General features: G+C 41.8%; 1 protein-coding gene across 1 annotated transcript in view; it reads right to left on the reverse strand.

Annotated features, from left to right (window-relative positions):
* Positions 1 to 6,508: 6,508 nt before the first annotated feature.
* TNR (tenascin R) overlaps positions 6,509 to 13,672 on the reverse strand; it is a 105,377-nt gene continuing 98,213 nt past the window's right edge. The window contains exons 20-21 of the mRNA XM_006887710.1: positions 8,357 to 8,520; positions 6,509 to 7,110 (exon numbers count right to left, since the gene is read on the reverse strand). Of these exons, the coding sequence (XP_006887772.1) occupies positions 6,991 to 7,110; positions 8,357 to 8,520 (284 nt within the window). The 3' untranslated portion in view covers positions 6,509 to 6,990. The remainder of the gene's footprint in view (positions 7,111 to 8,356; positions 8,521 to 13,672) is intronic.

Raw genomic sequence — 13,672 nt, forward strand, 5'->3', positions numbered from 1 at the left:
GTTCTTCCGAAAAGCAGATGATGGTGTCAGACTGCCAGCTTTTTGGTTAGCACAAAACTCTTACCTTGCTACACCATTGAAGCTAAAATTAGATGTATGAATTTAGGTACATTGTTTAACCTTCCTGGGCATCAGCTTCCAAAGGGTGAAATAAGAGGGTTGCATTAGATAAGCCACATAGTCCCTTCCAGCTCTGAGGGTGTGTGCCCAGTGATTGTCTTTGGGAGGTGGTGTTGAGCATATTAGTGTTGAGTGTTACAAAGGTTGCAAAGTCTCCTTGGAAGATGCTAAACTAGCTTGGGAGAAAAGCTATGGTTCTTATCTATGTTTTTACCTTTTGGCTGTTTATCTGAACCTACCCTCTGTGTTGTTTAGCTGCTTCCAGCTTTCCTGGGTGTGTAGAATTCTCCTCAAGGATATTTGCCTTCTTGGTCTTACATGAGCCTATGAACCAATGCCAGTACTAGGGGTAGCTGGCCTTGAGAAAGTGAGGTTAAATGTTTTGGGGAAATGTTAGCTTTTAATGGGTTAAATGTTTTTGGAAATTTAACTTTAATGGGTGAAATGTTTTGGGAAATTTAGCTTTAGCTTTAGACCAGCCTCACAACCCAGACAATAAGGAGCTGCTTTATAGAGTTAAGAGAAGGGGCAGAGCTTGCAGAGGAACAGGAGTTGTGTTATTTGGATGCTCTGCAGTTGCCTTGTTAAGCTTGGGAAGGAGGGAGGATTTCCGGTTTGGAGGAAACAACACTGCCCAAAGGCTGTGAGGTTTGCCAAGGACATTTGGGCAATAAAGTGCTGCAGGTGTGATGAAGTCATGTTTCAGGCAAGGGATGACCTTGAAAAATGAATCAGAATGCTGAAGATGATAAATCAGGCTGAGACTGAATGAAGAAAAACGAGTTCCAGGGAGAGTTGGTGGAACCCATAAAGAGAGCCCCTTTGCTTCTCTTTTGCTTTGTGGGAGTAGGCCCCGGGTGCCCTGTTTTATTTTGGTTTTTGCCTGTTTGTTTTCCCCCCCCTTAAGTATGGAGAGGAAGGGACTGACAGTTACTCTGGAGGAGGATTGAGGTCAGAACTTGAGGAGCAAACGCTGGTCCCTTTCCCATCACCCCTCGAGTCTAGTCTCTGCATTTTCAATTAGGGCCATCTGCAGAAAGTCTTCATTGACTTCCACAAAGCTCCCTATATTGTTATTTCCTCCTTTTCGCTGGTGTTTCTGAGTGCTCCAAGGACATAGAATTGGCTTATGTGAATCCCATGTGGATACAATTAGAAAAAAGCAGAGCCATAGTTTCAAAATTGGACCTGCAGCTTTTCTAACATACTGTCTCAAATGTAGTGGAACTATTTGCCATTTTTCATTTACTGTTAGAGATTTACATTAGGTTTGTGAGTTTTCATTTGGCCTGGTGATGCCAATATTGTTGAGAGGGGCCTTTAGCCTTTCTATACGCAGCTGGACTATAGAAGGATCAAATGGTTGAGGGGACATGTGGCCAAACACCTTCAGAAATGTGGTTAAGAAATCTGTGGTACAGACAGAAGCCACAGGCACCACTGGCTTTCCCAGTGTATAGAACTTCCATCTTTGTTACTAGGATGAAATAGACCACCTACAGGGATGAGGTGGAGTGGAGTCCGCAGCTCCTGGGTCTGGGGCTGTGTGTGAGAGGCACAAAGTCCTTAAACTTCATAGATCTGCCATCAGACTCAGATCTTAAGTCTATTCTTGTAGTCTTGGGAAACTTGAAGCAAATGGAAGCAAATTAGACCACCTTCTGTGTGATTATTAAAACCAACAGAAGTTTCAATCTTTCCAGGTTACTTATCAAAGCCTTAAGAGTGGATTAAAAAAACCCTCAAAAACAAGCTAAATAAAACAAAACTCACTGTGGTTGAGTCTATTCCAATTCCTAACGACCCTCCAGTGGGCTTCTGAGACTGTTAATCTTTACAGGAACAGTCAGTTTATCTTTCTCTCAAGGAGCAGCTGGTGGATTCAAACCACTGACCTTCTGGTTAGCAGTGCGAAACATAATGTACTAAATTGTGGATATACAAGTCAAGGTAGAAACAAATTGGCCCAGCTTTGGGGGAAAAGAAATAGAAGTAAGGAATTGAAAAATTAACTAGGAGTCTGGCAATAAGACACCAAACCCTAGAAAAGCACATTTCCTGGGCAAATGGCTTCACCTTTCCTGAAAATTTGAGTGCAAGAGTTTTCCCCCCAAGAATTTTCATGCCCCAAAGTATCTGAGAATCTGGGCTTCCAGCCAGTTGATTTCAATCTCTCCCAGCTTGGCACATCCACTTCTTACACAAGTGCCACTTTTTTCTAGAGGAAAAAGGACAGAGCCCAGTTCTTAGGACAAAAGAGGACTCATTAAACCTTTTTTCAATGATGCTCTCAAAAGAGCTCTTTGAAAAGATCCCATAGTGTCCTTTTATCTGAAGCTCCATTCTGGGACTGAATTTTAAAAGCGAAATGGGATTTGGGTTGTTTGGTTTGGCACTGAGCATCTTGGGTTCTTGAGATTTCCGTCGGCGGAGAACTAGTAGATTCACAGGTGGGCAGGATGACCACTTGAGGAATACAATACTGGAGTAGAACCAGGAGTTGAGGAATAGAGGAGTATGGAGTGGGGTATATAAATGATTAACCAGTGACTGCAGGGAGCTCGGTGGTCTAGTGGTAAGGGGTTGCCCTGCCAACCCCAAAACATGGAGTTCAATTTGACCAGCTGCTCCATGGGTGAAAGATTGATGGACAATCTTGTGCTATTTACAGTCTCTGAAAACAGATATGAGTCAGTTCCGATTCGAGGGCAAATAACAAGCTAAAAGGTTGGTGGTTCAAAGCCACCCAGAGGCACTTGGAAGATGGGCCTGACAATCTGCTTCTGAAAGGTCACCGCTTGAAAACCCAGTGGAAGAGTGTGTGGAATCAATGTGAATTGGAATTGACTCCATGGCAACTAGCAACAACAGAGGGAATTTGAATATTAATTGAATATCCATTTTTTTTAGAAACACGTTAATCTCCTATGAAAATCAGTTACCTAGTTCTTTAATGGTACAGCAGTCATTTGTCTATTTTGCTGTACTGAATAACTTGGAGTTGCCAATCTCTGTGCCTTAGCTGTGTCAAATGCCATGATGATTACCCATCATGGACACTGGAGGAGCTTCCAGATTGATTCAGGTTTGGAAGAAGGGTGGAATCCACATCCTATGCCCTATGCCTCTGGAAACTCCACAAACTCCATCAATATAAAGAAAATGATGTTAATTATAGAACAGAGTTCAGTTTTTTTGTTCATAGGGTTGCTATGTATTTGACTTGATGACACTTAACCACTGCTAAGTGAGACTAAAGTTGCTATATTTTGGAGGAACATTCTTCTAAATTGTGAAGTTGTGCATCACTGCTTGTCAATTTGCTGTACTAAAGTAATCTGGGTTTGTTGTGATGCTGAAACTTGTGCCATTGGGGTATCAAATACCATCATGGTTTCCCAACGTGGACAGTGTTTGGTGGAGCTCCCAGCTACAGGACAGGTTTGGAAGCAGGAATGGCATCTACTTCCTAAACCGCATGCTTATGAAAACGCTAGGAAGGAATGACCTCTGTTTCTCTGGCATCCACGGAGGGAGCCTTTGCTGTGTGTTAAGTGGGTGTTCTGTTCCTCTCGCTTACTAGGTTGCTCCCAAATCTGTAAATCATACAGGAGCTGACTGCACCACCTTTCTCCTGCAGAGAGCAGCTGGTGAGTTTGAACTGGCAACCTTTCAGTTAGTTAGCTGAGCACTAAACCACTGTGCCACCAAGGCTCCTGCCAACCTAGTAATAAGTGTGAAACTCCAACACATTGCCGTCGAGCCGGAACACACTTCTAGCTGACTCTCCAGCACATTTCTGAGGCTGAAAATCACATGGGAGAAGTTCTTCTCTTAAGGATCAGCTGGTGGATTCAAACTATCAAAGAGGCACCATCTTTTGTTAGCTGCACAGCTCCCTAAGGACATGTGGAGGAATTTTTTTTTTTTTAACTTTAAGCATCATTTAGTTAGGTTGAAATCTAGACACCAATTTGTGAGGATACACCCCACTGGTTAGGGGGAATAAGAATGCAGGCAGCTTTTGAACTGAGGACTGACTGGGTCAGATTTTTGGCAAAATTTGGGAGTCCACAGCTTTCTGATCAACCTTGTGCTGCTCTGTAATCTCATATTTCTCCTTCTCTGTATCAAAATATAAAAATGGCTCACCTAATATTTGAAGCCTCTTCAGTCCCATGAGTATCAATATAAGGGTCCAGGAGGGTGGGAGAGGCTGGAAGCAGATGTACAGAGATGTGGATGTGCAGGGGGAAGAGAGGATTAATCATTGGGTTGTACAATTTGATGGGGGGTGGAGGTGAGGGAAATTGAAAGAATTTGTTTCCATTTGTATTAGAATTTTGTGAATAAACTAGTGGAAAAAAACTATTTGAAACATATCTAGGAAAAACTACTGATAACATATATAAATGTTCCATCGAGTAAACTGGTTCCAATAAGTGAGAGGTATTGGTTTGCATTGATGTTTCTATACTTTCACTGTAATTGGCACACAGGGACTCATGATCTTTTCCCATTTCAGTTTCCCTGTGGGCTTGTCTATAACAGCACCCAGGTTTGTGGGCTCATGCTTTTACTGATAAATGACTTCCCTTGACATTATCTTCTTTGCATGCTTTCTATGTGTGTGTGAGTGTGTGTGTGACTTTTAATCATGATTTCAGAGCCTGCCTTCCTTTATTTCTTTGTAAAATGAAAGAGAGTTCCTGGTGAATTTCCATTACGTAATTGCTATATAGTCTAACTAATGCCAGTTTCCACAAAGAATTACAGGGCTTAGACTAGTGCTGTTGAATGTTGAAGCTGAAAAGGGCCTTGAGAATCATTTTACTCTATCTCCTTGTTCACCAGGTGAAGAAGCTGAAGCCCAGAGAAGTGAAATGACATTTCTGATGTCAGAGAGGTGGCAGAGGTGGGCCTGCACCCTGGTCTCCAAGTTCCTAGTTAAGGGAACGTGTCCACTGTTCACTGCTGTCCCACTCACTAGGTGAGTTGCATTTAATTGACAGTTTTCTTGAAAGATTGTCTCTATTTCTTCCTTTTAGTTTGGTTTTTCCCCCCACCTGAGCTCACAGTGACTTGAAGAATGAAAATGCCACCTAGGTTCTTCAGCACTGGACATGTCAGTCACATCAATGCTGCAGCAGTGGGCGAGGGCCTGCAGGCTGCCAGAGGGGGGAGCTCCCACAGTCAATGGCAGGCTGACTTCATCCTCCTCAGCTCAGCACTGGGATCTTCCACCCAAGCAACTCTCCCTTAGATTCTCAAAATTTTGGTTGGATTACAGATATTTCTACTAGAATATTGCCAGTTTTTGGGCTTATCCAGCCTCTGGTTGAGAAAGATATAAAATGCTCAAGGAATGGGAGAGGAGAAGGGACAAGTTGGTTGGGGAGCTAGGCACAGATCTGGGGTGCTGCCACGGGGAGGGGGTTTCTGACATCTGATTTAAAGGAAAAGTTGAAAGGTCATGACTTCTAGAGCTTCCAGTTCTCCTGGGCTTAAAAATCAAATCATGCCAGTGAGGATAGCACATCTCATAAAAGGAGAGGCAGGCCCACGGTGCTCCCCTCTTCACCTTTGGATTTCCAGATGTAATTTCCTCTAGCACTTTTCATTATTCCTCTCCAAGGCAGAATAATAAAAGAAGATAGAAGAAGGTTTCTCGTGATCTCATCTCATTAAGGAGGTCATTCCTCTTTCCTATAGGACTACAAAAGGGGGAAAAAACCACCCTGAAACCCCCAAATCCCACCTCTTCCCGAGACTTAATCAGTCAGGTGAACATTTAGCTGGTCATGTAACTTCTTCCTCTGACTCTGACGGAGCCACCCACAGTCTGTCTGAAGATAGAAATGAGAATTCAGTTTGCAATTCAGAAGAAAATCTATGACAAATAGGACCAGAAATGGGGAAAATGTCCTGCATAAGATTGTGTTCCCCTGTAGGACCTCTATTCTCAATGGCAGGTGCCCTGATTTTGACCTCTTCTGTCCTTTCCTCAATACCTGATCGAAAATTGCTAAAAGTGACAATTGTCCCCATATTTCTACCTCCAAAAATAATCACTACTTGTTAGACACAAGGGAAGGTCCAATATGACTGACACATTGGACACGGCCACAGTTCTAGCCACAGGCAGGACGAGATACTGTCCTGGGAACTAGGTTCCGGGACAATGGCTGAGCTGTGGGGCTGTGAGGTCTTTGGGTAGGATGACAAGTAGGCAAAGGATCAATCAGGACTAGAGAAAAAAAAAGAAGAAGGTACTCCTCTTGGGAAAGGAACCAAAGATACTTGGTGGTAAGAGTATCAGATGATGATACTCTCTGACCCATTAAAAAAGAGCTTGGGTTGTAGAGATAGGGCATGACTGATAATTTTATCCTTTGGGGAGTTGTTGGCAGAATTCTTTTGCCACAAGTTTTTTGTTGGTTTTTTTTTTCTGGGCTTGTGTGAGAATGAGGCCATAGACAGCAATGCCTAGATCACAAATAACTAGAAGGAAATATTAGAAGAAGAGCTGGAAAGGAAGGTGCATACCTATCATCATACCAATCTTTGATTGAGGACTTGTCTTGGGATTGGGCTTTGAAGAACTCTTCCTACCTTTCCTCTTTGCTGTGATAGGAGGAGAAGGGTAAAGATGGCAGGATAGGAGGGACAGGGGAGAGCAAGGATCAGGCCCTGGGGCAGCAGAAGCTGTGAGCAGTTACTGTTCACAGATTCCTGCTACATCTTTACTTCCTTCAGACACTCTTAATATGTTGCAAAGCACGTTAATAATACCCCCCCATTTTGTTTCATATTATAAAATACAAATAAATGACAGAAAAGGTTGGTTGGCATGGAGCTTCCCCCATCTTCTCAGAATAGTAAGGACCGCCGTTTCCTCCCCGCCGTGACACGGTGGTTGTAGGGACGCATCTTCATTTCCACAAATGGGATGGAGAACTCATGGCCTTTCCAATGGTACCAGTTGATTCCCTGGGCAGGAGAAAGATAAGGATGTCAACTCATCTCCACTGAGATACCCAGTTTGAAATGAACAGGAATGACGGGAGCAGTGAGTCCAAGATGTGTATGAAACCATTTTCCATCATCATGAAGCTCTGTGGTTGAGGTCCTATTAAGGTTAAAGAACACAACAATGGAGAAACACACTGAAAAGAATCGTGTTTTCTCATTCCTGATGGGACACTCGGGGTTTCTCTTTGTGTGACAGGTCATCTCTCTTTTCCTAGGACTAAGGGATTACCTAGGGAGCCCTGGTGGCCTAGGGGTAAGGAGCTGCCCTGCAATCCCGAAAGCACATGGTTTGAGTTCACTAGCTGCTCCATGAGAGAAAGATGGACAATCTCTTCCCGTGAAATGAACTGCTTCTGAAAACCCACTGGAGGGTCAGCTAGGGGTTGATTCCGACTGGATGGTAAACAACAAGAAGGGGTTTCCTAACATGTGGCTCTTTCAGTGCTACAAAACTAGACAACTCAAACAAAACTTAATGTGTCAAGTCAGAACCAACTCACAGCTGACCCTCCAGTGGGTTTTAGAGACTGTGACCAACACGGGAGGAGATTGCCCATCATTTTCCCACAGGGCAGCTGGAGGGTCTCAACAGACAGAAAAGGTTCAACTTCCTTCCTTCCTTCCTTCCTTCCTTCCTTCCTTCCCTCCCTCCCTCCTTCTTTCCCTCCTTCCTTCCTGTCTTTCTTTCAATGAGGAACGTAATTCCCTATGGACTATGCCACCAGAGACCCCTAATTCTGGAAAAGTCTCCATCAAATTGGGACAATTTGGTCACCTCATCACACAGCCGACTAGGAACACAGGATCTCTGCTGAGGGAAGATAGTCTCATTTGCACTGGCCTGTTTTACCCTCTCCTTCCCAAGTCCCTTCCTAGGTTGAAATTGAGCTTGTGGGGTTGTCCCACTAGCTCTTCCAGATGGGAAAGTAGAATGGGATTTAGCTGGTTAAGAGGACTTCTCTGGATGCATTCTAGCTCCCGAGTGAGATGCCTTCCTCATCTTCCTCTGGCTTCTACTCTCCCTGCCCTTATTCTGAATTACTGTCTGCATCACTTTCCTCTTTACGCCACAGTCTCTTCTCAAAACTGTAAGTGTTTCATTTTAAGAAAGAAAAGGAGGAGCCACATGGGCATTTAAAACACAGAGTCGAAGGGCTGTGGGCCGCATGTCTCAGGATCAGAGGTAATGGTGGTAGTCACCTACCTGACTGTGCCTGGACTCTCCGTATTTCCCATTGAGGTTGGTCCGGTGGCAGTTCTTATACCACCAAGCCCCTTTGTAGGACATGGCACAGTTGGTGACTGCAACATCATTGTCTCTGTCTTCTGTGGAAAAAGGGCGTCCCTGATGATAGCTGAGGGAATCCCCTGGAAAAAGAGATGCATTATGAAGCTGTCTGAGTTATCACTCCTTTGTCAGGCTATTCTAGATATTTGAGCCATTTCCCCAGAACCAGCCTTTTCTGATGGGATCGTTCACTTATCTGTCTCACTTCTGCCCAGTTCATCAATTGACTACTGATCATTTATGCCTGTTTATGCTCTTTATATGCTACTATTCTCAATTTGTATCTTTGTTCTCTTGACCTTTCCACAGAACTATGTCCAACCAGCCCTACTGTACTGCTCCTATCTGCTTCTTCAGGCTGGCAATTTTGCCTCCAGAAGAGATACTATTGTGCAGACTTGGACCATTATGGACCTCTACTGTCCAACATCAGCCTGACTTCTCCACAGATCATCCATCTTTGTCAGACCATACTCCAAACTTAAGTTCAGAACATGAGGCCATACTTTGAGAGGGACAGTAGTACTCCAGAGCCTTGTCTTTAGGAAACAGAATAAAGGAAAAAGAATTCTTTATGTCAGAGAAGAAACAACTGGGGAAAGAATAGACTCAGAAAAGTCTATGACCAAATAGTTAATGAGTTAATATTAAAAAAATAGAAAAATCATAAGGATTGATAGGTGAAAGAATGTAAGAAGATATATTTTGGATACATATTTGAACTACAACTATGCTAAAATGAAAGCAGTTGATGGATAGACTGCTTAGATAGATGGTGAGATTTCTATTCTTAAAAGCAAATGTGGTAGGTGTCCTTATTAGGCTGTTGTGGAGGAGAGCCTTATGAATAGACTATCTGAAGTGAAGGAGTAAATTGTAATTAAGGTAAATGTTGTCAAGGAAGTTCATGCTATTGAGGGTTATTGTACATGTTTCTGAGGTTGCCTTAAGCTCAAAGAGACCATGGTTATGACTTTGTGTTTCTAAGTCCACATTCACAATGGCCACTCTACACCTCCAATTCTTCCTACCACAATTTAATTCTTAAGAAGGTTGATTTTTTTCCCCCAGAGAGGAACTTGACCCCTTCACAGAAACTCTCTCATGCACAGCTTCCAGGACATCAAATCCAACACATCTTGTCATTATCACTACGCTACCCTCTTCATCTTCCTAGTTCAGTCTCTAAGAACTCAGATTTTTATATCTGTCTAGAGGAAATCCCATCACTTGCAATTTATTCTTTCCTATCTTTTCCAAGCCTTAGAAAATAGGAAATGTTTCCTATTTTATTTTCCCCCCACATTCTGCCACCCTAAGTCATACTCAAATTCTCTACCTTAAAAATTCTTAAATTAATCCTACTCTCTGATGGCTCTTTCTTTCAGCATCTATTCTGAATCCTTCATTCCTATCTTCCCGTCCTAGATTCATTTACCCTTTAGTAGTCTGGGGCAGAAATTCACGTTTACAATTCCTCTGGAACAATTCTTTCCAACTTTGATGCTTCTGCCAGTGTCTTGGAAATGCTCCCAACCTTGATCTCCATCAACCCCCTAAATCTGACTGCTGTTTCCAATATTGCCTCATGCATTCGACACATTAACTAAGTCCTGGCTTTTCTCTCTGAGACCTTCCTCTTACTTCCTGCTGCAACCATAGTAGCGAATGATCGCATTATTGCTTGTCAGGATTAAGGCTGAATTCTCCAGCTGGTCTCTCTGTTCTTCACACAGATCTATTTGATCCTGTTTATGGCTGTTACAGGGATCTTACTAAGGCTTCACTTTTTAAATTCTACTAGTTTATTTAAAAAATTAGAATACATTGTTTTCTAGAATAGAGTCTTTCAATTTCCCTCACCCCCACCCATCTAACTATACAACCCTATAATTAATCCGCCCCCCCTGACCCCTACACATCCTCATCCCTCTGCTTCCAACCTCTTCCACCCCTCTTGGATCCTTATACTCATTCTACAATAATGATTTTATATGATATTTATACTTGTGGGACTGAGTTAGTTTACTCAGCATAATGCTCTCCAGTCCCTCCCAAGTTATTCCATTGTGTGAATGTATCATCATTTCTCAATCTAGTTGTTTGTGGTTGGACATTTGGGCAGTTTCCATGCTCTTTGAATGGTGAATAATGATGCTATGAACATTGGTGTACAAATCTCAGTTTGTGTCTCAGTTCTCATTTTCTCAGGGTATATTCCAAGTAGTGGAATAGCTGTGTCATATGGAATTTCTATGTTCAGCTTTTTGGGGAAGCCCCAAACTACCTTCCAGAATGGTTGTACCATTTTACAATCCCACCAACAATGTAAAGCTATCAAATGGGGAAACTACAACCTCTTCAACAAATGGTGCTGGCAAAACTGGACTTCCTCCTGCAAAAAGCTGAAACAGGATCCACATCTCACATCATACACACAAATCAACTCAAGGTGGATCAGACACCTGGGAGTAAAGCCCCAAATTATAACATTCATAAGAGATAAACTGGGATCAAGCTTAGAAGTGCTAGTCCAAGGTATAAAGAGACTGCCAAATACAACCAGAAATGCACAATCTGAAGAGGATAAAATTAGTGCATGGACATTCTAAAGATTAAATCCATGTGTGCATCAAAAACTTTTTCCAATAGGGCGAAAACGTACAGACTGGTAACAAACATTTGGTAATACCATCTCAGACAAGAGTCTTATAACCAAAGTTTACAGAATAAATACTCCTAGGCCTCCGCAAGAAAAAGATAACCCAATTACAAAATGGGGAAAAGACAGGGAAAGAATTTTTCATAGAGGAAGATATTAGAATGGCAGATAGACACATGAAGAAATGTTCCAAATCACTGGCAAAAAGAAAGATGCAAATCAAAACCACAATGAGGTACCATCTCACTCCAGTAAGAGTGGCAAAGTTTAACAGAGCAATAAGTAATAAATGTTGGAGAGGATGTGGAGAAATAGGAACTCTTATACATTGTTAGTGGGATTGTAAAAGGTTTTACTTTTATAATTGTCCCTTAGGGCCTACAGCAGCCCTAATGACCCCCATATTAAGAGTAAACGCTGCGTCTTTGGTGCCTGGCTCCACCCCTCTCCACTAAACATTTTCCCCATTCCTTCTAAACTCACACATCTTCCTCATCCAGGACCATCATGGCCTTTCTGTCAGTATAGCCTTCTGAAAACTGTTCCACAGAGACTCTCTTTATGGGTTCATAGTCCTTGGAATACCTTCTTTTCCTCTGAGAGCCTGGTCAAATGTTGTTGCCTTCACAGTCTTCCCCAGCTATTTGAGACTACCCAGATTCCCTTTCTATATGTCTATTAGCCTAGCAGCGAATGGCATTTGTTGTGTGATGATTTATATCCTAATTGTTTCTTTCTTTAACTAGAAGTTTAGTTCTTGCAGAGCCCCTGTTGTGTTTTTTGTTTGTTGTGTGGTTTTTGTTGTTGTTGTTTTAGTTTCCATATCTTGTATGATGAACTCTTGGCAAAAGTTCATCAACCTCTTATTTATATCTTAGTTTAGAGTTTTCTGTGCTGGTCCTAATAGAGACCTGGCTGGAGACTTAGCAATTGGCAGCCTTGAGAATTTGGGAACTGGAGGAAGGACTGAATTTGAAATATTTTGTGAGCTCTGGAGATGGATTTGTTGTATGGGTGGACCTTTTGAAAATGAGCAACTATTCAAGATACTGGCCAGAGGAATTAAACAATATCAGATTTGAGAAGTAGAGGGATTGGGCCTTCCCTTTAAGACATCTATATCTAAAAAGAACAATCATGGCATAGGCTGCCTGAAAGTGGAGATAATTTAAATAAATCCAAATTATCATCTTTTCAAAAATCATGCAACCATGAGTTAAATATTTGAGGTGAGAGATTATAATGATCATTCAAAACCACTGGTAGAATTTGCATATGAGATGTGGGAGTAGAACATTATTCAACAGTTCTATCCTCTCCAGCAGTGGACAGCTGGACAGAAAAACATGGACTTGGAGCAGGTGAACTGGAGGGAGGAAGATGAGCCATGGGGAAATGTGGAAGAGTTTGCTTTTCTTCTTAGAGGAGAAATAATGGAGGGGCAGCCTTTCAACAAGACAATTCTAGCTTTTGGAATAGATAAGCATTAAGTTATGTTGAAAATTGCTTAGTCTGATATCTAGGTAGCTCTGGCGTCCTAGTGGTAAGGAGCTGTACTGCAATCCTAAAGGCTTGAGGTTTGAATCCTCTTGGAAGAAGGAGGAACAGTCTCCTCCTGTCTGATTTACAGCCTCTGAAAACCTGCTGCAGGGTCAGTTATGGGTCGGTTCCAATTTGATGACACACAACAACAACTTGACATATTGTTTAATATATTTCATTTCAATGGCTGTTTTATGCCCTAACTGTGACCTTTTTTGCTTGGATATTTCAAAGTGATCTGATAGCCACTGGAAATTATTCTAAATATAAATAAGCACAAGAGGAAACAAGATTAGTCTTTGCTGTAACAACACCTGGCTGAGAAGAGATATAATTGGGCAGCTGCAGTAATTGGGAGGGAAACACCCTGACTCCTTAATTCTAAGACATATAAAAATAGCTCTTTATGTACCTGCAGTTAGCCATAAAACTGGTGTTAATAAAAGGACTAAAAGCTCCATGTATAAATAGAAGACAATGAGCAAAACAGATACTGTGAGATGTGGCAAAACAGACCAAGACTGGGAAATAGTTACGAAGCTGACCAGATATTATGTTATTAATACATAAAAGCTTATAGTACTGTTTAGGAGGAATATGTAATTAGGTATTATTGTCATGACAAGAGTCCAGAATGAAACCGGAAGAGTGGAGTGGACTGGGGGGAGGGGATTGTATAACAATGAAATAATTTTTTTTTTACTTGTCAAGGAGAAAAGTCAACTGGGGAGGGGGGGGTTGGGCAGGGAGCAAAGTATACAACAATGAATGAATGGAAATAAAAAAATAAATAAAATAAAAAAAGAAATTAAAAAAATATAGTAGTCAATATTAAAATAAAATCACCTAATTATTAGAAGTGCTTATGTCTGGAAAAATGGGAAATAGAAGGCATGAGAAGTATAAGTAAGTGTGTGCATTCCTGCATATGTGTAGGGTGTTTGCAGAAAACCTTGTAGGATTTTTTTTACTTTGTATGCTGTGTGGCAATATAACTTTCGTTGTAAGATAAAATTTAAAACAAAAAT

The sequence above is a fragment of the Elephantulus edwardii genome, unplaced genomic scaffold (genome assembly GCF_000299155.1).
Source record: "Elephantulus edwardii isolate Elephantulus edwardi_28Jun2011 unplaced genomic scaffold, EleEdw1.0 scaffold00061, whole genome shotgun sequence".
In the NCBI taxonomy this organism is placed as follows: Eukaryota; Metazoa; Chordata; class Mammalia; order Macroscelidea; family Macroscelididae; genus Elephantulus; species Elephantulus edwardii.